The sequence below is a fragment of the Tinamus guttatus genome, unplaced genomic scaffold, assembly GCF_059628265.1.
Source record: "Tinamus guttatus ecotype Peru unplaced genomic scaffold, ASM5962826v1 Tinamus_guttatus_pri_ptg000027l, whole genome shotgun sequence".
In the NCBI taxonomy this organism is placed as follows: domain Eukaryota; kingdom Metazoa; phylum Chordata; class Aves; order Tinamiformes; family Tinamidae; genus Tinamus; species Tinamus guttatus.
In genome coordinates, this window is record NW_028288561.1 from 5900679 (window position 1) to 5928347 (window position 27669).

The 27669-nt window shown below is 39.5% G+C and overlaps 1 protein-coding gene across 2 annotated transcripts; it reads left to right on the plus strand.

Moving 5' to 3' along the window:
- Positions 1–9521: 9521 nt before the first annotated feature.
- OSBPL2 (oxysterol binding protein like 2) lies at positions 9522–27342 on the plus strand. Of its 2 annotated transcripts, none has more exons than XM_010219687.2 (13): positions 9522–9685; positions 15163–15310; positions 15558–15633; positions 15908–16042; positions 16982–17079; positions 17775–17957; positions 19099–19206; positions 20563–20652; positions 21311–21434; positions 24348–24476; positions 24961–25084; positions 25707–25797; positions 27019–27342. In XM_010219687.2, the coding sequence occupies exons 1-13, from the start codon at positions 9649–9651 to the stop codon at positions 27119–27121; spliced, it is 1446 nt and encodes a 481-aa protein (XP_010217989.1). In that variant the 5' UTR covers positions 9522–9648; the 3' UTR covers positions 27122–27342. The 2 variants fall into 2 exon arrangements, with proteins under 2 accessions (XP_010217989.1, XP_088385160.1); XM_088529034.1 differs by having other exon boundaries at positions 21311–21433; positions 24341–24476.
- The last annotated feature ends 327 nt before the right edge of the window (positions 27343–27669 follow it).

A 27669-nucleotide genomic window follows, 5' to 3' on the forward strand; every position in this document is an offset into this window, starting at 1 on the left:
AAGCGCTGTTATGTTCAAAGCCTTTTCCAAGGCCTGAGTCACAGCTCTGGAGCTTGCCCCAGCCCTGGGTTCACTCAAGTGCTGCATCTCATCAGCTCCTACTGCAGATTATTGACTTGTAGAGGGTTAACTAGAGTGAGGGCAAGCGCAAACTCAGGGCTAGTGAAAGAAAGGTGCCAGCCCCGAGCTTCCAACCTAAGGCTCTGTTGGTCATTTTCCTGGGATTTTACCCCATAATCTGCTTACAATACTGGCAGGCATGAGGCTCCCGGTGCACCAGGCTGTGCCTGCCCCAGAGGAAACACCAAAACCCCACACTGTGCAAGGTGATGGAGTCAGAAAACAATATGTCCCTCCGTTTGCCGCCTAATATAAGGTCCTAATATATACAGTTTATGGTGAGGCATCGTCCTACGCCGGGGTACATAGAGCCCCAAGTAACAGCAAAGCCCACATTCCTAGTACAAGTCCTAGCCCGAATGTGTGTGTCTGTGGGATGGAGGGTCCAATGTCCCCTCCAAAATGGCCCCAGGTGAGGCGCGCATCACCCTTCACAGCGCGAGGCCTCCTGGTCCCCGCCTTTATCTGCATAGACACGCCCTCGCGGTGCGCCATTGGCCGGCGTTCTCCCCAGCGGTGGCGCGGTGGTGGGGCTGTGGGGCGTGGCGCCTCATTAGCATTCGCCCCGCCTCTCCGCGGGCGGGCGGCGGCGCTGGTTGGCCGCCCGGCGGCGGCGGCTCGCGGCCATTGGCGGCACGGCACGTCGTTCGGCCGCGGCGAGGGCCGCACTTCCGCCTCGGTGTCAGCGGCGCCGGGCGGGGGGTGGTGGCGCTGGGGCCGGCGCGGGAGCGCGGCGACAGGTACCGGTGGCCGCGGGCAATGGCGGGACGGGAGGTCCTGCGGGGCGCGGGTTCGGCCTGGCCTCGTCCTGGCCGCGTCCTCCCTGCGGGGCCGCTGCCCTGGGCGGGCTCGGCTCCCCGCACCTGCCGCAGCGAGGGCAGCGGCGGCGGCGGCGCCTCCCACGGCCCCGCCCGGGGCTCGCGGCCCCCCCTTCCGTGCGCGCGGGGCGGCCGTTAACGGCCGTTAACGGCTCCTCCTCACGCGCGGGCGGGGGTGAGCGGGCCGCGCGCCGGGCCGGGGCCGCCGCTTGTAGCTCGCGGTTTTCTCCGGGCTGCGTGACGCGTAGGCCTGTGCGGCTGCTGAATAACCCGCTTTGGAAATTGCGCTTCCCTCCTAGCGCCTTCTACGTATTAATATTTATTTTTAAGCGAGACGGGGGACCGCGCTCCGCCGGCTCCTCTCGGCTGCCGGGGAGCCAGGTGGTTGCAGAGGGGATGTCGCTCCCGAGGTGGCTGCGCCGAGCTCGGCCCCGGGGCGACGCACGAGCCTCCCGGGGCTCCCTAGGCCGCGGCTAGGCTAAAGCGCAGAGAGCAGTCAGGATTTCTTTCATTTTCTTCTCTTTTTCCTTTTTTTCCTTCAGTTACCCACTCAGTGTTTCTCTTACAGAGCTCCTGAAAGGGAGACAAGCAAGATGGGAAAAATAACAGGAAAAAAGCATTTTTTTTTAAATTAAAAAGTAACATGCCACCAGAACTTCTGCATGGTCACAAAGGTGTAAGTTATGTTGCCGTTGACTTAAATTGACATTAGCCTTGTTTGTGCTGTGTGCTTGACTCAGGGCTCCCCTAGGAAAGGGTTTGTTGCTCTGCGGCGCTTGCAGGCGGGAATTGGAGGTAGGTTCCCAGAAGTGCCTTCTGGTTGCTGTGTCTGCCATAGGCTTGTGCCATAGACTTGCGTTTCCCTCAAAATGCCCACAGAAATACATTCCCTGCACCTATTCCTTTCATTCGCTCCCAGTTTTCTCAAGTGAAGTAGCCTTCATTTAAGCTTTCAAAAGCAGAACTGCAAAAGAGGAGCTGGTTTGCAGTGTAGATTAGCATTAATGTATTGCTGTTCCGAAAGTGTTCAAGCTTATCCATGCAGGTAAGAAAAAACAAAACTGACTCATGTTTTTAAGTTCAACTTTTCCGCCAATGGTTCAATAACTCCACGTTCTTGTTGGTTTGTGGGGGCTACCAAAAGTTTGTCCTCTTACAGACTTTATACTAGCATGTTGTGGGACTTCTACAACCTGAGGGCAATTTCTGGAAGTGATGACTTGGGCAACTTATAAATCACTGTACTGTGGGATGGAAGCAGGAGAACTGGCTAAACTAGCATGGAAGCACAAGAAATTCCAAGTGCTATTTATTTTTTTTTCCTTAGGTATGTTTTCACTTAGCATAAACAGCTTTTTCTTAAAATAATTGTAATGCAAATGACTTTATAGTAGTCTAATGGAAACTTTAATTGCTGCCTCTTTGGGTCCCCAAAGTAAAACTAAATTGGGAGTTTACAGCAGTTGTTGGTTAGATGAAAGTGTTGAGAATATAAAGCACGTGGTAGTTCTGAAGAGACTGAGCTACTTTCTTTTGAGCATGTGACAGAGAGTTGAGGGGTTCCTAGGATAAGATCAGGATTGATTTTAATGTTGCTTGCCTTCCTAATGAAGTTAGAGCTTCAAGGAGTGCTGAGCAGAAAACATGGAGACATCTACTGTCCAGGAAAAAATGTGCAGCTTTTTCCAAAACCTGCCTCTCCGGCCATGCTAATATAATGTTCATAATGCCAATAAACCTGAAAAGCTGAAGATGATTGATGGTTAGATAACATTCTTTGCCTGGAAGTAGTTGAAGATAGTTGGAAGTGGAGATTTTGGTTGATGTGATGCTGAAAACCAAGAAAATTGAGGCTGGTGCAAGTAATTAGCAATGCTTGGGACACCTATATAAATGCATTTATTTTGGCAGCTGTGAGCACGGGAGGCAGTTTTCACCATTTAATGCTGCTTTAAGTCATTTTTTTAAAACAGTTACTGCTTTCAGTGATAGATTCTTGCTGCAGCTGACAGGACTTATAATTAAAACTGTTATTTCTTTCAGTCTTAGGAATTCCCCTGTGTGAACTTCACACATGCTGACCTGGGACAGAGGTGGAAAGCTTAGTGTTCTGTTATTTTAATGCTGGTAGGAAAGCACACCAATCAGCAAAGCTTCTTTGCTTTGATAACGCTGTACTTTTAAAAAATTCTTTGTACTGCCAGTCAGATGATTTTTGCTTGAAAGCAAGCTTCACATGCAAGTACTCTGAATCTTTAAACAGATAATTAATTGGCTTTGGAATTTGAAGAAGCTTGTTCTTGAACAATGTAATGTTGCATCATACTGCTCGATAACTAGAATTTCAGTTTACAAATTGGCATTTTTTCCCTGTCCTTCACTCAACATTGATTTTGCCGTCTGAGTCATGAAGATAATCTTTGAACAGAAATGACTGTCCTTGACACCGGTATCGTGTTTTAAAATGCTGTCTAATCTGTTCACTTAAAATAACTAACATCTTTGCTTCTCCCATGCTTTTTTTTTCCCCAAAATGCACAAAATCAGACCCACAAGAATGTTTTAAACATGGAGTCCTGAATATCTATTTTGCCAAGTCTGAATAAATGAATGGTGTGCTTGACATGGAAGTATCTTCATCTGGGTGAATGAAAGGGGAAATAAGAGCTATGAAGAAGTTGGTCATTCTTTATCTGCCACTTGGGTAGATAAGGGACTTTGATGTACTTCCCGAGGCAGAAAATCTAGGTCTAATCTTAAAACTCCTAATAGTCTGCTAGCTTCAAAGGAACAGTTCTACAAGCTATTTGCATGAGCCAGTGCTGCAGGATTGGAGCGTGTGAGGAACTGGTGGACATAAAAATAGAGTTGCCTAGTACTTTGCGCTGAGTTAGTCGGCTCTTATGGTCTGTGTGGTGCTTTTGCAGGATGGTTATTTCCATAATTGTTCAAGGGTCACACAAGGTACTCTTGGGGGCGAAATGTCTCAAGTATTGATGCAGTGTTAAACGTTGGAGAACAATTACAGAATTCTTTGGGAATTTCAATCAAGTGTTTTGGACCAGAAAATACTAATTTGATACTATCCTCACTCTTTTCATTAGGCTTGTTAACTGTTTTGCAAGTCAGCATCCTTGTCCATAGAATAGAGTTTGTGTCTGAAACTAGGAATAGCTATCTTTTTTAATGTGGTTAATCACTATACTGCTAAGAGTATTTTCAGTCCAGTTTCATCAATCAGAAGCATGATTTTCTGAACACGAGACTTGTATAAAGGAGCCTTGCAAAGGGGCACATGCAGGACGTGGGACTGCTTTAGTTTGTTCTGATGTAGAAATAAATTTTGCAGCCTTAACTCTGTAACAAACCGGAATCCTGACATCTCAGTTGGCTCTTATCTTACAAAGTACCACCAAAAATCTGTAGGCTTGAGAAAACAGAACGTGGTACCATCTGCCATTAATCTATTTGGTAACCGTGTTCAAAATCAAACTTTCAGATGTGCAGTTTGCTGCCACCATTGTTTAAAGTTTTTTAAAATAAGTTCAACTAAGCTGTCAGTGCACTTAGCTTGTGGGCTGCTTGGAACTGGCCCTGGTGCATTTAATTGTAACTCTCAGCAATGTGAAGCTTCTTAATTGGGAGAGCTGCAGCCTTCAAAGAAATTGAAAGGTGATGGTGGGCCAAGTTTTCAGCTGATCCTCCTCACTCGCCCTTTCTCTGCTCTGTTTAACAGGCTTAGAGAAGGAAGTTACACTTGTCTTAATGTGGATGCTGGGTGAGTTTAATCTTGCCAAGACATCTTGGCAGCAGATGTTAATACACAAAGACTTTGGAGTAAGAAACACATCTAACTGGGTAAATAAAATCCTGTTCTGGATGCTGCCGTTTGTGTAGCCCTTCTCTAGTTGAAGGGATTTTAAGTACACAATAATTACAGCAGGTATCAAAGTTGCCAAATAAAATGGTTTCTTGGCATTTTTTATAGGTGTTTTAGATCTAGTGTTGTTGGTAGCCTCATTTCATAAGTCAATTAAGATTCATCGTTGCTGAAGCTTTCATTCAGAGATGAAACATTGCAGTTGGATTCTTTGAGGAGATGTATATGAAGCAAAAACACATGAATATTTATCTTCCAGTTGAAGCTGTTTATTTCTGTCCCTTGAAGTATTACTGCTATGTTTTATTTGAGCTGACAGATCAAGAAAAGACGGGATTGGCTCTTATTCCCTAGTCATGCTGTGGGACTATTATTTTTTAGTTCTTACATTTTTAGTGCTGGCATGAAGGCTGTTCGTATTTACTGGTCTGCAGGCTCTTTTGAGGTTTCCTACTCTGGAAAGAAGTTGTGTCCTGGACCTAGCTTAGAATGAAGACAGCCAACTAATGGAAATGTTGTTCTTTATAAACACATGGATTAAATCCTTTGTTAGATGGATTAAAGAGACCATATATGGATTAAGAGATGGAATAAATCTTCCTTTGCATCAAGCTAATTTTAAGTTCTATTCAAACTATCTCTAATATATTGAGCTTGTGTCTTCTTTACCTATTAAAGTGAAATTCTGAACTTTCAGAATTTCAGAAATCATGCGACTCCTCCCTTCACTTGTCCCCTCTGGCAAGAATTATGCAATATATCAATCATGTGAGATCTGATAGAAAGTTATAGTGTTTAAATCACAGGAAGGTCAGGATCTTAGCATTCTGTCGAGGAGTAGAATTTGAGTATATGTTGTAACAAACTTCAGAGATAACTAGTCCAGGTAGATGAATGGCATAGAAAACATCAACCTCTAGTATGCAGCAGAGCTGTAAGCAAGTAGTGTTAATACACTAAGACTGGCTAGTGTCCCCAGCCTCATGTGCAGAGTGTAGGAAGCGGAGAGGAGCCTGTCCTGTCTCATCAGGCAGTGGATCTCACACGTTTGGTTTCAGAGAAGCCTCTTCTCTGCACGTGCTGCTCAGGGGCGCAGCGGCCTTGCCCAGCATCCTCTGCCCTGGGCCGGGAAGGTTTGGAGAGCGAAGCACGGTACTCAGAGCCGGGTCCCCTGGGCCGTGCTGCTGTCAGACTGCCAAATCAGGGCAGGACTTGACAGGACGCTTTGACATTGTTCATAAGCAGTTGACTGACAGGTGTAGTAAAACCTTCATTGTGGGAGCTTAGCTGTTGTGGTAGTGAAAGTGATGGGAATACTTTAATTTTCTGGTTAGCCCTAGACTGCTGCTAGTGCGCTGCATGAAGGCTGTAAAGCAGGTCCTTGAGGGAGGCCTGTTTTCCTCCGAGCGACTGGCTCTGGGATCTGTTCTAGTCCCGGCGGTGCCGTGGGGACATTGCTGTGCCGTGCATGCTTCGAACGGCTGTTGCTCAGTCATTTCTTGTCATCCGGGACAGCTGTTTTTCTGACAGGCCGTGTGTCAGCCTTAGTAAGTTCCTCCTCTGCAGAGTGTGTTGCAAGCTGTGTTGTGAACTCAGTGCAGATGTTTACTCCTGTTTCTGCAGTGTTTAATGCAGCTGCATGCTTCGTAGTGCCCCTGTGTTGTCACAGTGAAGATAAAGCACAGAGAGATTATTGCATGTGAAAAAAGGTTAAATTGATCCTGGGCTGGGAGCTTTCTCATGCAGGAATATTGCATCCCTTCCTTTGACATGTCTGTGATAATTCTGATTAAGAAAGACATTAACTACAGTCGTTAGCGTGTAAGTGAAGTTGACTTGGTACACGATGGAAAGTAGGGAGAGGCAGATTACAAATGTTGAATATGAAACAAACAGTGTTTTTGTCTTCAGACTTTTCAGCTTACTTGGAGGTAACTCTTTGTTGGTGCAGTTAATAAAAATACTTTTATTGTGGCCTTTTTACTCAGGAAAGCCAAATACTGTAATCAGTATTTGTTCTGATAACGTGAATTTGCATCTATTTCTGCTAAATAAAGAATTGAATCTGAAAGAATTGTGTGTTTAAACTATTTCCAGTTCCTTTGAGAAAGCTGATTACAAGTCAGGTATTCTGACTAGTTTTCCCAGCATTATGTAGCGTGACTGATGAAAAGTATATTACTTTATCATTTTTTAAATTACTCTAGTACCCTAAGAGAATGTTGTGGCTATTGTTTAAAGTGACTGCCATGAATATTTTGTTCTTCGTTTAGGTAATAGCTACAAATCTCGTTTATAACTTACAGCGATATGACTGAACTCTCACTTTCAAGTAGCCAGGAGCTTAAAGTGTAGCATGAGGTCCATATCGTGAAGAGATCTCTTCAATAGCCTAACTCTTGGTTATCTAAAGCCTTTCACTCCAATTGTATTTGCTAAATGTTTTTATGGGAAAGCCTGAGTATCTCTGTAGTGCAAAGAGGAACTGTATTCATTATACATTTCCAAGTCCTGTTGCAATGCAATGATTATCATGAGGAGGGAGAAGAGAAATTTGCATTCATTTATATGACCTTGTTTACTTAAGGCTTTTAAAGAATGTCTATTATCATTGCTAAGCCCCAGTTCTTATTCCCAAGTGCCTTCTTTGGGAAACTAGAATGTGCTGCAGTGCTTGTTATCAGGGATCTGTAAAGCTTGCCAGCTGATATGAACATGACTGTTTGGATAGGCGACCTGAAGAAGGGTGCTTTGGCATGTGAACAGAATAAGGGTCGCACCTGTAGCACTGGTCCTGAGTGCGCTGTGCGCTCTGCTTATCCAGCTGCGGCCTTGGTGCGAGCGAGCGTTCCTACAAGGCAAGGACTGGCTTCCGCTGGGCTCGATAACGCGGGAATGGGCACATTGATTTGTACTCACAGTGCGGATTTCAGTATTGAATTTCTTGGTAGTGAATTATGGTTATGAAGTTTATTAATGTAAATAGGCACTTAAAACGCCATAATTCATTCTGCTGTTGAGATGCTGTTTAACATCCTGGTTAGCTGATCCAGGAATCTGAGTTAGCTGCTACCTTTGAGCCAGTTACTGGTTAGGAGGGTTTCTGTCTTTGGTTCTATAGCAGCATGAATGCTGGTGGGCTGAGCGACTTGTATCTTTTAGAAGCGAAGCTGCTACTCCTTGGCCTTCTGCAAGCAGAACATCTGCAGATAATCTTTCACTGAAAGCCTTCAGGTGTACGTGCTTCTGCCTTGTTAGTATTTTGAGCAGTTGCGTCCTTCCCTAGGAGAATGTGATACTTTGAATATCTGTCGGCAACAAGTTTCCGATTTAAGCAAGGAAGTTGAAGGTTTAAAGGTCTGTCACTGCAGAAAAGCACAGAAAAAGAGAAGGAAACAGCTGAGCAATTGCAACAACAGTGTAGTAACACTGGAGAGAGGCAACTGCATATAGTTTTATGCCTAGTGGCCTTGTAAATAAGAAATTACTGAAGATTTTGTAGAAGCTCAAATAGTAACCATGATGCAAGGACAGATACAAAATCTGGCAGACAAAATAGGGAATAGTCCTGAGAGAGCAAGTGGCAAACTGAAATTCCTAGCCCTGACAGACACAATGAAGGTAATGTTTGCCTTGAAGTATTAACCAAGATGAGCTGTAAAATTGGTAAGCTATTTTAGCTCTTTTTCTGTGTGAGTAATTGGAGGGACTGCATGTGTATGAGGTATTAAAATGGTTTTATTTCTGGATAGTGAGGTAAAAAGACTTGAAGTAGAAGGGGAATCATGCAATTTTTCTTACAGAGAAGAAAAGAAGGAATTGGCTTCAAGTGTGGCAAGCTGATGCTAGGAATAGTGTACACTTCTGTCTTTGTTCCTACTAATTGGAAAGGAAATGTGCAAGTTATAATTACTCTGGAAAAACTCTACTGCCACAAAAGCAGTGGGATTGTCAAGGATCATAAAAATCAAGACTGACAGATTTAGGTTGTCTTGGAGGTGATAATGATAGCATGCTCTGCTGTCATTAACACTGTGCTTGGCTGCTCATCTGTACCTTGTGAACATTTTTAAGAGTGGAAACAAAATTTTCCGATTCTTCTCTATGGACTAAAACTGGGTGAAGTAAACATGCTTAGATTACACCATTGCCAACCATCTGGAATAAATCTAATTTAGCCTGTGCACAAAGCAGAGCTGGAATGCTTTGTAAATCTAACTTATTTGCAGTGTGTGTGGCTTTACTGAGAAAAAGTGTTTTATTTTTTACACTCTGTCTCCAGCTGTTTCTTCAAGAGTTCATAGTGGTAGCCTGACAAAAATTCTGTAATGGTCTGACCAGATTTCAGTATATACTGGTGGGATGGTGTAGGATGAGTCCACCCTGCTTTCCATGCCTATATTGCTTGCATGGAGTTTAACTTATGGCATGCAAATTATATTTAACAATAACATATATGATGTATTTATTTACACACAGAAAACAACTGTGACCTAATACATTAATTTTTTTTTTCACTTTGTGTGGGAGGTAGTGTCAACTTCAGGATTACTTTGGTTTAAAGACTATTTACCGTGAATGCATCAATCCAAGAGTGCAGCTTTCTTTTGCTGTGGGAAGAAATGGGATAATTAATGTAAAGCGTGTGTGTGCGTAAGAAGTATGGAAGGTGCTAATTCTTTTTTCCCTGTCTTGTCAAATAGATCATTTGAAACAGCTTGGCATTTGCAAACAAAGATCTCAAGACACAAGAATACTTAATTTTTAAATCAAGCTCAACGATGCATTAGAGGAAGCTGGATTGGCTGTACAGAGATTTTGTGCTGAAGGATGAACAGTGAAGAAGAGTTTTATGATGCCGTTACGGGTGAGTGATGGGTGCAATGCTGAAAAAAATTACAGACTCTATTGTGTTTGTGGTGAGGGGATAGGAATCTCTTTCTGTTAAGAATAAATAAGAAATAAAATGCCCTAGCTATGACCTTTTTATTTTCAGAAGAAGGAAAACAGTTCAGTCGTGTTTGCTTTCTTTTTTTTGTTTGCTTTTAAATGAATATTCTGGTTATCGCTTTGTTATCACAGGTAATATGATTAGTTCTTTAGCATTAATGTCTGTCTTTCATTTTCTGTAAAATGTAGGCTATTTAAAAGGAGCTTGAGGCGATGCCGCTAAAACACTTTGAAAGGTGGATCATCTTCTATAGATTCTTGCTATCTATTTTCATTTTAATGGAAAAATTGTCCCAAAGAACTGAAGTAGAACTTTGGTCAGAAGCAAATTGTTATGAAAATATGCTTTCAAGATGGGGAGCCATAAGTGTTGTCTCTAGAAAAGTGAACATGAATCACTTCACATTTGAGCAACATGTCAATAGTATTTTCCCTTGAACTGATAGGGACCAATGGTTATTCATGAGAGTCTTGCATGATTTTAGGGGTGAAATGAAATGCTTAAGGCATTTTAATAATAAAAAAATCCTTTCAAAAATTTGAAACAACTTAAAATTCCTCTACTTAAATATCTCCTTAGAAAATCTGCAATAGAGGTAGAATGGGAAATGCTGGCAATAGTGCATGCAGAGCCCTTAGCTTAGAATCAGGCGAATGGAAGGGGAGTAATAGGACGCATTAACATTTAGGGAATAATAGGAAGCATTAACATTTAGGTAATAAAAGTAGTATGTCAGGTACAAGTGGGTAAGATGGACTTAGGTTGTTGGTTTGAAATTCCTCAGAGGAGTTAACGGAGGGGCAGGTGAAACAAATTGATTTATAGAATGGTGTACAGGACTCTCAAAAATCCCCCACTGAGAGAAAAAGGAGATTTGGATTGCATTCCTGCTAGCTAGCAGTGATATTTGGAGCGTGTGCTCCAAATTCCTCTGTAAAATCCAAATAGTGGTTCTGTTAAAAACTGGAAATCTCCATGGATGTTTTTAGGATGTTACTGGTAATCATTTGAAACCTGAAGTAACTACAGTTGTCTGTAGTTACTGTTTAATAACATCCATTCTAGGACATGAATCTGTCCTAAGGAAACTTGTTCTTTGGGATGGATTTTTTTTTTTTCTATTTTTGACACTATCCCTGTCACATTCCAAAGACAAGCTCATATAGTGGAATTGCATGCTGTGTGCTTGGAAAACATCTTCCTGGCAGATGATTTTGCCCTGACTGGATGATGATGGCACTTCTAAGCATTCAGGATGGACTGTGTCATGTAGTGATGAATTTTTTGCTTGAGCCTGTGAATGGTGAATAGTTGCCATGGAGTTTCTTTATGTTCAAAGTTTATTACTTTGCTGACTAGTTGGATATGTGATATCTCTCTCCATGAATGAATTCTTACCTTGGGAATCTGTTGGGAAATCTTAATGGTGGTGGCAGTTGATTCTGCATAACATTTACTGTGTTCACAAGAACAGTCTTTTCTGAGATTAGATTAGGTAAACTTGTAAATTCTTAGAATTCATATTTTTTCTAAATACTGTGCAGGGAGCATGTTGCTTAGAGAAATTCCTTCTGCTCTGTGTCATCCTGGGTTTATTAATCTTATTGTGGACTTGTTAGAGGCTGCATGCCATATTTTTTATTTAATTCTACCAGATATTTGTTTGTTGAAATACTTTGTGAAAGGTTTGTGACAGAACAGCAAAATGCTTGGCTAATTACTGGGATAATATCCTGTTTTTCAAAATAATCGTATTATTTTGATTTTTTGGAATATTAGCCTGCAGTTCCCTGGAATCTGCTGTTTGTGTCCGTGAGGCTAATCTGGCCTGGCGCGTCTGTGAACATGATGCTCTTCTGCTCCCTACTGCCTGATGATTGCTCCCTGTAGTCCATTCCTTCCTCTGGGGGTGGATGAAATGAGGTGTTTGCTGCCAAATTCATATGTTTTCATAAGATTGGGATCTGACCGAATCAGGACATTCTGGCATGGGGTTTAAGTAATGCAAACCTTGTGACAGGACGGCCTGCCTCCTATTGGAAAGAGCTTGATACAACTACATGTTGAGAGGACTGACCTCATTGGAAAGAGGAGAAAAGTGGGACTTCTGGCAAAGAAAAGGCCTCATGATACATGTGATCTACATTTCCTGCATCCTCCCTAATCTTGCTTCTCATTCTAGGTCTGTAGGTTTTTGGTGCTCGGCTATTTTCATCCCCTTTGTGTTTTGAGTGACAAGTTTTAATTAGTGTTTAAGGAAGTTGTTGGCAGCCTATGAAAGGGGCGGTCTCGTGTCCTTGTGACTCAGAATATTGGGCCTCCTCGTGGCCTCGTAGGTGGACGCAGAGCGTAGTCTGAGTGGACGTAGTTCGTTTGCAGGATGGGCAAGAGGAAGGCTACGAAAACTAGAGTTACTGGCAAGTCATTTTTTCTTTAAGCTCTTGAAATATGTTAATGTTGGCACCCAAGTTAAGTATATGCTCTATAAATGACTTTGCAAATTTAAGGCTTTTTAAGAGCTTTCATTTCTCCTTAACACAGATAAGTTGGGACTTTTGCTTTAGCCAATTGTTAAAACTATGTCTTTCAGTATGTGGTTGCCCTGCCTTTTAAATACCCATTTTTGTCCTTATTCCCCGGGGATTTTCATTACAAAACCTGGCCTGTAGGTAGAACTTACCTACTCAGTCCTAAAAGTTCAAGATTTTAATGACAACTGGAGACATTTTTTTTTTTTTTTTTTGCAACTTGGACTGCAACAGAACATTTCCCTGGGCTTTTTTTTTTCTGGTTCAGTAATTCCTCTGTGAAGAATATCCTATAGATAACTCTTTGTAGAAGTATAACACCTTGAATTTTCTCAACAAGCAACTTCTATAACTTACTCCTTTGGATTGTAGTAGACAAACTAGCTGTCACAGCTGTTGAAAGTGATTACATAGCTGTGAGTCTTAATTTAGAAAAAAAAAAAGGGGGAAAAAGAAAAAATATAACTGGGTAAAGATATCCTCTGACAAAGAGGGCTAACATTTCTGATGAATCTTTTTGTTTTGGAGCAGGGTTTAATTTTTTTGTACACTGAATAATCACAGAGAAATGTAACTATTATAGCTAAAGATAGGGCTGTTTCATAGAATTTGCCAGGCTGGGGGCACACTGTGGAGGCTGCAGTTCTGGTGGTGTTTTTCATGACCATTCCTCTATAAGTCGGTTGACTTTTCCTTTTATGAAACTTTCCTTTTGCATTTAGGTGTGTTTAGCTCTTTGAAGAACCTGCTAATGTTATGCCATGCGTATCAGCTTTCTGGGTGAGGACACATGTGCCTGAAAGCTCATCTCTTTTTTGTTTGTTTGTTTTTCCCATTTCGCCAGTTAGACTAAGAAGTTCTATTATTGTGTGATATAGTACTTGCCTTTTCCATCTCCTTGTAACAGGTATCGGTAAAAGGCTACTATATAATTAGAAACTCAATTTTAAATAATAAATATTCTTTTATTGTGGTTTGGCTAAAGATAGATACATACATATATATATATATATATATATATTTTTTTTTTTTAAGACAAGTGTTTCAGGGTAGTCTTCATTTTAATGACCTGAGCAAGGGTAACTATCATTCTTTCCAATTAACTATGAAGACCTGCTAAGGTGTGGTTATTGCTATATAATTATATGCTTGTGACATCAAAATGTAGGGGAGAGATTAATATATTACATCACCCTTTAGACATGCAGTTTACCAAATAAGATAATATCAATGATACTTCCTTCTGAGTTTTGAAGATTATTGATATAGCTTTTATACCTTCTAAAATTTCAGCTTTTTCATTCTGAACGCTCTCATAAAATCTAAGCACTATACTGAGGATACTTTTTACTAGGCTAATATTTGTGTGAAATGCGTGTATATTTACTTGAACTTTAGTTTCTTCTTATCAGGTTGGAGAGGCTTCTACAAAAACGGTTTCAAAGTAGCTCTGCCAGCTGCAGAATCAGACACACAATTTGCTTTGCTCCTTTGCTATGTGTTTGATATTGTATTTTTTTTTTTCCTGTGTGTGTGGTGGTGGTGTTTTTTTTTTTTTTTTGTCCTGGGTTTAGCTCATGCCCATCTCTTCAGTAAAGGATGAAGCTGCTTTGCAGCCTTTCTTTCAGTGTTGAATTCAAGTAATTTTCCCAGGGAGATCAAGGTAGACAGAGAGGTGTGACCGAATATTTGATGTCGTCTTGTCCTGTTATTACTGGCTGGAGTTGGATACCTGTATGTTTACACAAAACCCTGTTTTTCATACTCAGGTACCAAAAATGTGATGGTTGAGAACTTCAGTCTGTGTTTTAGTCTGGATTTTGAGAGAAGCTTCTCTTTTCTTGGATTTTAAACTTGAGGATTTAGTCTCTAGATCCTTAGAACTAGTCTTAGACTTGAGGAATCTGAAGCTGCTTGCTTTGTTTCTTTTTCTTATGCATGTAAATGTTTGAGGAATCTGTGCTAGTAATCATTAATTTCAATGTACAGAATCCAATTGTTCTTTAGATATGCACACACACATTTTCACAATCTTCTTATTTAAAAGTGGATGCAAGAAAAATCGTTGCTGAAAAATGAGTAGTAGTTTGACCATAGAGGCCAGTGTTTCTGTAGATTCCTGTGGATTTTAACTTCTTTGGTAATTAAAGTTATTCAAGGCATGTTTTTATTTTGGGTACTAGTGTTTGGCTCCAACAGTATTTCCAGTAGCTTTTTTTTTTTTTTTTTTTCCCCAGGATATTCCCACTTTGCAAGTGGATGCAGTTAAGTTGTAGGAAATGGGGCCACTTACTTCAGGTCATACTTTGGGTCACTTGTGGAGCTCAATGAATGATTCATCTTGATTTTTCACAGTTTCCTGCTGTAGCCATTAAGAAAGTATTAGGTGCCTTTGTACAAATGGATGGCAAAAAAAGAAATGAGGTATCTTAACCAGAATACTAGAGTAACAGAAGTTTGTTAGCAGTATGAGTAGCCATAAGCATACTTTTTTCTTTTTGGATTTTTTTAAGGTGTTGGGGGAAAATTAAATGTAAGCGAACAAAATTGTTGTAGTCACACTGCAGCTCTGGAGAAAATATAGCTAATCTGATTAGGAGTATTGAAGAACTCATAAGATTTTAAAATGGTTTTATATTCAGCAGCATAAAAAAGTAGTTGAGGGTGCTTGATTCTAATGTGATACTTGGCTCTAAATACTCTTGGAAATTAGGTCACTTACTAAAGGCTCTTTGCTCTGATATTTTCAAAGTAAAATAACCTGGTATGAGTGTACTTCTGCTATGAGAGTCACAAAATTTGACTGACAATCCGTGGGAGTAATCAGGTTCCTAGGAAAACTATTGTTGTATTTTTTTTAAACAGGCTTTGATTCTGACAATTCTTCAGGGGACTTTTCAGAAGCGAATCATAAAGCTGCAGAAATGCTTGATCTAGATACACGCCAAAGCAGTAGGACTGGAAAACATAATGGAGAGACAGAGATTCAAGAAAATGGCATTAAGAGACACAGGTAAACACATAGTAATGCATAATAAAGAAATGAAAGTGCTAGCTCACTCTGGGGGGCCTTGAGAACTTTTACCACTGGAAGAGGTCATTTTTCTGAAATCCAAAGGATATTTCACCTGCTGTGCCTCTTCTGTCAGTTATAGAGCAATAGTGTGCTGCTTTTGTGAAGTACTCCCAGATCTACAAATGAATACATCCTTTCATTTAAGGGACTGATAGTGATAGTTGTTGTTTTCTTCCTATTACAGGACATCATTACCTGCACCAATGTTTTCTAGAAGTGATTTTAGTGTGTGGAGCATATTAAAAAAGTGCATTGGACTGGTAAGTTAATTTGGATGAACAGTGCTGTTCCATGCTAGCTTCAGCTGCTTATCTTTATTGTTTAAAACCTTGACACAGAATAATCCCTGATGCATTCTTCATTTGTAGGGAGGTTTGTAGGAAGCTTTTGGTTTTTTCATTTGTAGGTTGCATTGTAAACTGCAACTCTTTAAATCTCAGTGTCTGTTTAGTAAATGGAATTGTTTGCTTACTTCTTGCTGTTGGATAACTTAGAGTTGTGACTAGGAAATGAGCTTTTGCTTTTGTCATCTAGGAGCTGTCTAAAATTACAATGCCCATTGTCTTCAATGAACCATTGAGTTTCCTTCAACGGATAACAGAGTATATGGAACATATATACCTCATTAATAAGGCTTGTAGTCAAGCAGATCCCCTGGAAAGAATGCAGGTATGTACCAGCTTCCTCCTCCTGATTAGCTTGGGAAATATTCCTCTTCCAGAGTCTTTTCTTTAAGACAGTGTTTCAGTGGAGCGCATTGCACCCTCTGGGGCTAGTCATAAGAATCCCCGTATTGTCCTTTCAGACAAGTTTCTTATTTCATAGTGCCTGGTATCAGATGCTTGGGTCACTTCCACACTTGATGCTCTCATGGATACTGAGGCAAAAGTCTAGTGCAGGAGAGTGCCTCGAATGACCATGTCCAAGGTCCTCAGCCTTTTCAGTACTGCTTAACCATAATGTTCTTGTGTTTGTGTGTGTCTTGTGAAGATGAGGTCTTGCATTTAAATTCCTGTAAATTGATTTGTTGAGTGACTCCGTGCTTTTTAAATGAACAGATGAAAATTGTTGTGATATGGAGAAACTTTACCATTCTTTGGTGGTTCTTCAAAGTGAATATAATATCTGACTAGTCTTACATTAAGGAATTGGACATGATGGCACAAAGCCAGTGTATGTTAGGGTGTTATGTTAAGGTATTGCTCCTAGGTCTATTTTAGTTAAGAGAAATTGGAGTGTACATGTTGTATTCTGTGTTTGTATAACACATACCCCTACTTACCAGCCTGTGAGAGCTTCTAAATGTCATTTGTGCCTGCTAGTAGGATTCAAGAATCATCCCATCTGCATTAGAAATGATGCTTGACTAGTACTTAGAAAAGCAAGCCCCTGTTCCCAGGACACATTTTGGAAATGAGATGGTTATGAATTGCATCTCTTTCCCCAGTTCTATATTATTTAAATCTTATGACTCACAAATGTTTTAACCTTAAGCAATATTTAGTTCCTTTGTTTTGGACAAATAGCAAAATATGGTAATATGTAGATATAATATGCAAAAGTTGTACTTTTAATGTACTCTTCTCATCTATTCTCGTTCGCTTTTAGGCTGTAGCTGCTTTTGCAGTTTCTGCTGTAGCTTCTCAGTGGGAGAGAACTGGCAAACCCTTTAACCCACTTCTAGGAGAAACCTATGAATTAACAAGGTAATAATTGCTTTAAATTGGGAACCATTTGTGTTGTTAACAAACTGTGATGCCAGCTTGGTGGTTTATGCAGTGAATTAAAAAAACTTCAAAACACATTTCTAAAGTACAGCTATTTTTTTTTCTCTCCACAGTAACACAAAATCTTTGAGAAGTTGTTATAAACTATTTTTTTTATTTCTGTGTTTAGGTAGACTTTTCTTTGAATTATTAAGAGGAAAAAATGGCCTGTAGTGGTCTGAGACACATTAATTAACCATTAGTATTTGGTTAGGAGAAATTTTAAGTGTTCTGTTGATCATGTCAGGTACAAGATTTAAGTTGAGAGACTTCCAGTCTGCTTAAACTAGTTGTATATATTCTGTGGAAAAAATGACTCTCATTAAGATCTACTGCTGCCCAAGTAGCTTCAGAATTTTCAACAGTTATTTAAATACATTCAGATGCCTTTATGGGTAAAAGTCATTTAAGAGTTGACTGTGGATTGTTTTGGGGTGCAAGAGGGAAGATATTCATGGAATATAGTTTTCTTCATTTTGTTATTCATGTGCCATGGAATTGGCTCATAAGCATGTGCGTTTCTTTTTCTTTTTTTTTTTTTTTTTCCCCGCTGTAAGACTGGTGAGAAAAAAGGGAAAAAAGATGATGTTGATTAATCTTTTAATGCTTCTTCTTTGTTTGTTTGTTTTCTTAAGGGAGGATTTAGGTTTTAGGTTTATATCTGAGCAAGTCAGCCATCACCCGCCTATTAGTGCATTTTATTCTGAAGGCCTCAATAAGGACTTTGTTTTCCATGGATCAATCTACCCCAAACTAAAATTTTGGGGAAAGAGTATAGAAGCTGAGCCTCGGGGAACAATTACTTTGGAGCTGCTAAAGTGAGTATGAGGCGGGGTAGGGTGGGGGGAAGGTAATATTTTTATGCTTCTCTCCTTAACACTTAGTTGTATAAAAATAGATGACGTGCTGTTAGTTCTTCATAGACGAGTTTCTGAAAACCTCTTGTCAAAGGAATTGCAGAGGTTTATTTACAAGTTATTGTTCAGTGCTTAATTTCAGAGCTCATTTGCTGGAGGTATGTCATGCTTGCACAGCTGCAGCAATTAAACCCTGCTTTTCTACTATGAAAATTAACATTTCTTAGATTGAATGCTACTGAAAACCAGTTCCTTGAAGGCATATAAAATTTGAATAAAGAGCTAAAATCCTATTACCAAGCCATTCAAGCCCATTGTACTTTTAAATTTCATAGTTGGTTCTGAACATTTGAAAACGTATCTATGTGTTTCTGTGAAAAGCATCACTTCAGCATAGTTGCTCTGTGCTACTAGGAAACCTTAGGAATTCATCAGGATTTCAATTGCCTATTTAACACTTTTTTTTTTTTCTTGTGGATGGTCACCTTCCTAATAAAATCACAGGTGCCTTTGCAGATTACTTCTAGACTTCTTTCTGATCAGTTAACATCTCTTAAAACTTACACTGCTTTCTGTAAGTTGGTTTGTGCCCTTGTGGCACTGAGAATCTTTATACTTCCCAGGTACGCATTTTCAGTCGTGAAGGCTGAACTACTTGTCACAAAGAAGCACTCTCTGCATTATGGTAAAGGTTTGTAACAGAGGTCTTTGTGGGATAGCAGACTTCATGCAGTATTTCATCATTCCTGCTTTTCTTGGAACATTTTGGTATATCATGTATGACTTCAGAGGTGCAAATGGAAATGGTGCATTCCTGTAGTACTGTTTTTGTTGGGCTGGAGTTTATAATCAAAAACAGCAATTCTAAAACTTAGTATTTCTGCTCTATGAGAAGTGGAAAGTTTAAGGGAGGATATTGTTCTATTTAGATATAACATGCTGCTGGTTTCTACAGAAAAGTCTGCCTCTTCTATTTTGAAGTTAACTCCCTGCTGCTCACAGGAGTGGTAAACACTTTGTCCTGCCACAAATACGATAGAAAACGGGCTTACCTTCTATCTCAAGTACCAGAAATAGACTTGTTTTTCTGCTTTCGTTACAGGCATAATGAAGCTTACACATGGACAAATCCAACGTGTTGTGTACATAATGTAATTATTGGTAAACTGTGGCTAGAACAGTATGGAACAGTAGAAATTGTAAATCACAGGTAACGCTAACCATGAAACTGAGGGTTGGTTTGTAGGGACCACTGCGTGGACATTTTCAAGTTTGTTACAGAAAACTTTGATTTTTGTCAGATACTTTTCTTTATTCTGACAAATATTTACTCTTCATTGGACTCTTCATAGTATTATAATGATATGCATAGTATTATAATGACATAAAAATGTAATAACCTATATGGCATATGGAATACAAAGACTTAGATTTATGTGAGTGCCTATGCAAATTCAGCCCCATTGACAGAGAATTTAAACTTTATTTAATCCCAAAATAATAAAATGGGAATAATTGCTGGAGGATTGCCATGGACCTTCTTTGTGTTCCTTGCAATTTTCATAACAGAGGATGTCTTAAGTGAGGGGGTACAACACAGAAAAATGGCAGAAAAGTAGAATAGTGTGAATTTATAGTGTCAGTTGCCCTGCCAACTGCCCATATATAGGCTTTTATGTTATATAAAATAAAGGAGAAAATGCCTCCTGTAATGACGAGGGAGAGAAAATTGTGAAAACTGTTCTAGTTCTGCCTCTGTATTTTGGGTCAATAAATGGGAGCCTTAATCCAATCAGCCTGCCATTTTGATACTTCTCACAAGGTCAGATCTACAGGTGTTTCAGTTATATTGCCATAAAGGAGCCAGGGAGGTTTCTGTATGCTCTATGCCTGGCAGAAACTTGGAGAGTTTCAGGCAGAGATAATCTATACACGTATGCAGGTTGATGTGAGAAAGATAATGAAATACACCACAGGCTATGTTTGTGAAATCTTAACTCAGAATTTCTGACAAGTGCAATTTAGAGAGAATTTTTGAGTACGCTTAGCTTAGTTTTCCTATGCTGGTCATTCATATAACTTCTGTGTATTTTGTTTAAAAAAAAAAAAAAATAGTTGTGAATAGATATTAATTTGAAGTATGATGTTACTGTTGTGACTAGGCAGTCTGCAGGACTGCATTCATTTTATTCCTAATGTCTTCAGTAAATTTTAGATATACACAAAATTCAGTTTTATCTCATATTTTCAGTTGACTGTCATAAACTTTTGATATCATTATGGCCATATTGTTTTCATGCTGGTCACTTTTAGTTTTGTGTAACTCTGAATTTTGTGTGCCTTTTAATGCTCTTGCCAGATAATCAACTGTAGGTAAAAGACAATAACTAATAATAATAACAACTCTGCTGCCTCCCTGTTAACCATAGAAACCATAGAAAAAAATCTAAATGAAGTGCAGATAAAGAAGGCAAACATACTAGTGTGTGTAGGAGATTGCATGGGAGTTTTGTTTTATTATGTTCAAAGTCTCTGTTTTTAAAATTATTTCTTGTTTCTTTTACAGTACTGGTGATAAATGTGTCCTTAATTTTAAACCATGTGGATTGTTTGGGAAAGAGCTCCACAAAGTAGAGGGATACATTCAGGACAAAAAGTGAGTGATAAAAGCCTTGTTACTTTTGTGTTTCTGAGCCCTATGACATTTCTTTAGCACTGGCATGGTGACCGCAACCAGTGTGGATGCAAAGTTTCCAGCAGTGTAACCATTTCTGTTCTCTGTGATTCTGTGATTAAATTCCTTGATTTTCAGTAGTTTAATAGTGACTTCTCAGCACGTATTAGGAAAACTCTTAAGTCCGGTGATTTGAAACAGAGGGGAAAATACATAGTGGTTGCAACTGACTTATTTACATTATTATTATCTTCACAATTCCAGTCTTTAGTTTCAAATACTGAGAATATGGAAGTTAGAAAATTTTAATGAGGATAAAGCCTGTCATGTGGCTCTGGGTCTCTCTGTCTTAAACTGCTGGATTCTTTGCACCCATACTCATATTTTAATTGACAAAAATGTATGACTAACTTGTGAAGATATGTTATGCAGGACTGAATGTCAACAAAACTGGAAGAAGTTGAACCCTTTTCCTGGTATTAGTCAAATTTTCTCAAAAATCTGCAAGGAAAAATAAAACACAACCAAGTAGGAATCTTTGTATTCAATAAGGACGAGAATTTGCATGACTTTAGCTTCGAAGGCTTTGTAGAAGTAAAAAAGCAAAAGCTGAGTCTCTCTTTTACTTATTTAATTACAGTAAAAAGAAGCTGTGTGTGATTTATGGCAAGTGGACAGAATGCTTATGGTGCACTGATCCCACCACATATGAAGCTTACAAAAAGAATGAAAGGAGAGGTGGTGAGCAGAAGAAACCAAAGCAGGTAAGACATAAGGGGAAATGAAACAAATATCTCCCTGTAACAATATAATCTTCACAAAAATAGGGAGGTGGTGGGGAGTGAAGGGTTAAACCAGACTGTATTTGAGGCGGTGCAGTGTCAGACGTATGAGAAGGCAGTGCACTTTGAACTGGTGTTGACTTTAGGGAGAGCTGCTGGTATTTAGAGAGCTCACAGAAATAGAATTTGCTAATGGATTTGTTGAAGAAGTCATCAAATATCAACTCCCAAGTTGAAGTTGTTCTGTCCTTGAATAGGGAAAGTGGCTCTGTTGCCAGCTCCAGACATGAAAATTCCAGGATTTGGGGTTTGAAAGCAAGAATGCAATTCTGCTTTTTTGTTTGTTTAGGTTTGTTTTGTTGACATCATATTTTAGAATTTTTCATGTAGGCTTGACAGCAAGAATGTCTGGAAACTTTTTTTCTTCTCTTCTAAGTGGACTGTCTTGTTCACTTTAGTTGCAAAGTTCACTTAAGCACCATTAAAACATGGTGCTTTATGAAAAATGCAAAATGTAGGAAGATTCAGCAGAGGGCTGCTGGGTTTCCAGATATCAACAGAGCTCTTGCAGACTCCGCTTGCTTGTTCAAAATGAAAATGATAGTATAAAGTTAATGAATAGCTTTAGTTTAAGAGGCTCAAGCTTGGAGTGGGAATGGGAAGCACTTACATGAGAAGAAACTAGAGCAACAACAATAGGCCTTGTTTTTTGGCTCTGGATTCTGTCATGGTACAGACATTTATTTTGACTTTAAAAAAAAAAAAAATCTGTTCAGTTTATGAAAATCAATTATTTCCTTCCTTCCTGTTGAATTTATATTTAGATGGGGAACTATCTAACAGTAAACCAGATTTTGATGTGGAAAATAGTCTGAAAGGGTCTTTTTAAAAAATGAATACTCAAAAAAAATGATTTGAAATTAGAATCTGAACTGTATGGAACCATCTTCCAGCATGTAAAACTGGGCCTGCTTAATAGGGTATTTTTGGATAAAATAAATGACATATCACAAATGAGACGGAGAAGGAAGAAAACTGTCATCATCACTTTAGGAATTTGTCCCAAACTTCCCTTCTGGTTGTCATGGCTTTTAGTAGTTTCTTATGCTGGAATCCTCTGAACATCTACAATTTAGCAGTCCATGTCCTGAGGCAGTCAAGTTCTCCTGTAGATCAGGCCGATGACAAGAACCAAATATGCAGGAAAGGTTTTCAGGTAGGCTGAGGAAGCTGCCGGGTGATCTGTGGTCTTTGCTGTTCAACCAGATCAAAAAGCATCTGGTGCTGCAGCTTGTGTTGTCTGCTCTGCTCCTGTGCAGACAGGCCTCGTACGTGCCCTGCCTGCCTCTTGGCTTTACGAGGAAGATGTTATTTTCTGCTGTGTTTGTGTTCTGTGCTGTCTTTCTTTCCTCCAAACGTTCCAGAACCAGGCTGTATTTTTTCCTAAAATGGAAAAAACTATCACAGAATTGCTTGAGATCAGTGGAACAAGCAGTGAAATAAAACAGCAAGGTGCTAAAGTAAAACTCTTCTTCCCATTTCTGCTCCTATGGAAAACTTAAGCTGTGGTCCGGATTTGTGAAACTGCTACTGCTGACATTCATCCAACTTCCTTGTAGCACTGAGCCTGGGAATGCTGGCCGGAGCCCTGGGAAATATTTCTTCCTTTTAAGAGCAGTCGTGGAATTCTCAGTACAGCTCAGGCAGCGCATGTGTGAATCTGTATAACCCTGGCTGGGGTGTGAGCCCTGGTAGGGGAAAGGCAGCTTTTCTTAGGTAGAGAGGGATAAAATTGGTCAGGTGTTCTTAAATATTTAATTCCCTAGAATAGATAGTTATTTTGCCTCCCTGGAGGCACTAAGAATAGTAGCAGTGTGAGGTGACAGCTCACTCCAAGAAAAGAATAATGAAGGTAGAGGTAAGACCAGCAGCTGAATGTCACCCTGCTGTAATGTCAGAGGGTTCTGCAAGAGATTCACTTGATCGTTGAAAGCCCCGGTGAAATTTTTATTCCAATGTCAGCAGCTGAGCAGACTGTAGAAATGTAAGTTACAAGGACATCATTGGCAGGCCTAAAGGTCCTCACAGATTTAGAAGGATGGCTGATAAAAAGGCAAGACTTCCCGTGCTTGAGAGCATGAGAGATCCCTGCACCCCTCACAGATGAGCTGTAAATGAACTCTTTTGTTGTCCTTTTATTATGTGCAGCTAAACAGAGTCTGGAATAGGGCTGCTGTGACTTGGTGTGCTGAGAGGAGCCTTTTGAAGAATACCCCTCTTGATTTTCTGTATATAATAACAGTGCATCACTGGTCTGAGTACAAAGGAACTTAGAAATATGCTATTTATAAACTTAAGTACAAAGCTTCACAGTGAGGAAACTGGCAGTGATAATGGTTGCTAATAGAAAAACAAAGACTGCAAAAGGTCATGAGCATGTATGTTTTTTAATTATCAACTTTTTTTTGCAAGTGATGATGCATTAACCAAGAGGAGACATGGTCCTATTCATTAACTTTTCTGTGCCACTGTGGATGTTAAAGTACTGACTCCTTCCAACCTGAGGAAGTAATAGTTATGTGCACAAAATTAAGCTGTGGGATTGGGGAAGAAGGGAAGCTAGAAGATTCCTGAAAAACATGAATTTACTACCTCTTGTTTTTAAACAGAAAGTGAAGTTGCACATAGGTATGGTGAGAGAATATTCAGTGATAGTAGCAGCAAGATATTAAAATGAAAATGACAGGAACAGTATACAGAGTGAGGAAAAGCAAATGTAAGGGGTAAGACAGAAATACTGGAGTCTTTTGAATCTTAACAGATTCTTAAGAAGTCACTTGGTAGAACTCTAGATGATTTCCCTGTTTTCTCTGCCAAATGTTATCTCTGTTTCAGAGTGAAGATGTTATTAAATCTGATAATGATGAGGCCGATGATATGCCAGAGGTTCAAGACACAGTGCAGTTCATACCAGGCAGTAAATTGCTTTGGAGAATAAATTGCAGGCCACCAAACTCGTCACAGGTAACTGTTCCAATCAAGTTGAGCATTCCCATCACAAGTGGCTCTTCCAAGCGAACATGAGTAGTGTTCAAGGCAAGCCCTGTTAAGCCTACTGCTTGGGCGATCTTTGCTGCAGCAGCAAAGTTATAATATGACCCAACTATTGTCTTGAAAAAGTCCAGAGTATTGTCTTCTGAAAGCAAAGAATGCATACTTTCTTGAGAAAACTTGTTCTTTAGTTTTAGGCTTTTCTTTTATAAAAGTCATGTTATTAAATGGTCAGATATGGAGAAAAATCTATCATGGTCCTCTAAAGCAAAGACTGCTTAAAAAAATGTAGGTGTGAGGACTTTTATATGAGCCAAATGCTACTTTGGGGATAGCTTGGAGGAGCAGTTCTGACTAGGTGGTTACTCTTGGGAATTTTGGTGTATCAATTTGGTGTAGGGAGTCCAGTGCTACTTTGCCAAAATAACTTGCATATTATCTTTAATTCCCCTTTAAGATGTACAATTTTACCAGTTTTGCTGTGAGTCTCAATGAGCTAGAAAAGGGTATGGAAGCAATACTAGCTCCTACTGACTGTCGACTGCGTCCAGATATCAGAAACATGGAAGATGGAAACATGGGTATGTGTTTGTTGGAGGAAATATTTTTGTATTATTAAGATTGAGAGATGACTGTATCTGCAGTTCTGTTCTCATTCCCAAAGTTCCTGTAACTCTATCTTTTTCATCCTGCTCTAATGAGCGTACTTGTGAACAATATATAAAAATCTTTCTCCCTGAAAAGTCTGGGAGAATAGAGGTGTGCGAGATGGATTCCAAAAACTACTGTGCTGCATTATAGTGCAGTTGCATGTTTGGTAACTTGTGGAAACTGTCAGACATGCTTTGTTGCTCTAGAATTTGTCTGGGAAAAGTGTGTGGAGAACAGATGTGTTCTGCCCTGGAGTTTGTCAGCAAAAGCATATCGTGAAATAATGAAAAAAACACTGTTTATTTTGCTCAGCCTGCCTTCCCTCCCACTTTGTGCAGTATTTCTAAGAGATAAAACACCAAAGTTTCTGATTACATTCTGTTTGTAATCTCAACCCTTCTGAAGTCATGGCTTTAGTTTTGTTGACTGAGATTGTCAAATGCCTTTTCTTGTTTAAGTGAACCATATTCTGATTCTCTGCAGTCTTTTCCCTGTTTTCTGCTTTTTTTAAAGTTTTTATTTTGATAATTTTTTACTGAAATGTTTTGTTAGATCTGGCTAGTAAGGAAAAGGAGAGGCTAGAAGAGAAGCAAAGAGCTGCTCGCAAGGAGCGTGCAAAAGACGAAGTGGAGTGGCACACGAGGTAAGGGGGGAAGAAATGAGACACGTATTTAATGTGGTGTGGTTTTACTGCCTGAAATGTTTTTATTCAAGACAGTGTGTGCTTGATTTCTTGCATGACAGCACAGTTTCTAGTGTCACTTAAACTTTCACTGGGTGAGTGTTTTACATACTGTCACTGAAAGCCAAAATTGCTGTTAACTTCTCCTGGACAGAATTTTCTCAACAATAATTATGACAGGTATCAAGATTTAACTACTGTGGCAATGCTGTGTGTGTCTGTGTGTGTGCTGGGGTTTTACTGTGTGGGTTTTTTTTTTTTTTTTCTCTCTTACAGAGGTTATCTTTTTATGTTAGTGAATAAAGTGTTAAGTCTCAACTCCCCTTTAACTACTTCAAGTCCAATTTTTGGCAGCTGAATAGCATGTTGTGGCCCTCCAGGGCTTTTTACTTTCAGATGGTCAGTATTTTTTGGCTTGGTTACTTTAGAAATTGCTTTTTGAGAGCACGTTTAAGTGACTTCTCACTCAGACTGTGTCATGGAGTAATGTGATTTGGCTGCTGCTTTTGGAAATGGTTGGTTGTCTAGATGCCAGTGCTATGCAGTGAAGTGGACACACAAGGCCAATTTGTGCAGGTCTTTCCTTCAAATGCGAGAACTTTTGGATGTTCCCATGATCCCGTGAAATTCAGAAGAGAAAGCATTTTATTTCTAGAGGCTGGAGAGGACAGCTACAAACTTATTCCCATTAATGCCTTTGAAAATCTCTTCTAGATAACATAAACTGGATCTCAGTCAATATGGCCAAAACCGGAGCATTTGTTGACATTCTGTGCAAAGCACAGCTCTAGAGCACAAACCATTTTTATTGTTTGGGCAGGTTAACAAAGGATCGTGGAACAGGCTTGGCATTCTTTTAAGGAAAATGATTATATGTGATAAATGATCAAAAAATCAATATAGTCTTTATACTTAGAATGAGACAGCAATTTAAAAATCCATTTCAAAAACCTTCTTGACTTCATATAAAAAGATGAATTAGAGAGTGGTTACCATTACATCAGAGGTTTAATGCCATACTTGAAAAGTTCTGAATACCTCTAGAGAGAATAAGCTTTTTCTTAGAAAAATCAGTATCTCTTTACAATGTCTTGTGATAGGAGCAGGGTATTCTCCCCTTCCCTTTTAATAACTGCTCCCTGTTTTTTACCATTTTCATTGGTTTTTCTTTTTTCTTTACAGATGGTTTCATCAAGGTACTAACCCATATACTGGGACTCCAGATTGGCTGTACTCAGGTGGTTATTTCGATAGAAATTTCTCGGACTGTCCAGACATATATTGAAATCACTGAACCAATAGCTCATCTCATCTGGACATCTAGTTACTAGATTTCATTCTAAGCCAGTTACTCTGGTTTTGTTCATAGCAAAAACCAGCTTTTCTAGGTAAATTTTAACAAATTCTATCACTCAACAATCGAGGATTTAATTATCACTAACTTTGGATTGCCAAATATTTAAATACTGTTGCATTCTTGCATAAAGCTGAAAATCATCATGTTTTTCACTAATTTTTTTAAAGGGACCTTTTGGGTTCTTTTTTTTTTTTCCCTAGTTTCTTGTCAGAAAGGTATGCTGTATCTGGTAGAGCTTTTAACAACCTTGAAAACTATGTAACTTTAATAAAATAAATAGAGATAATATCCTTGTTACTTAGTACAGCAGTGAAGGGATGTTAGGAATTTGGAACAGAGATGAAAGATTAGTACGGTACAAACATGATGAAATCTAGTAGAGTTGCTATTCCCCATGAAGGGATGTAGGTGAAATTTCTAAGCAGTATGTAGCACTACATGGGGATTGGAGCTCCTGGCCCTCCTCTCTCTCAGTA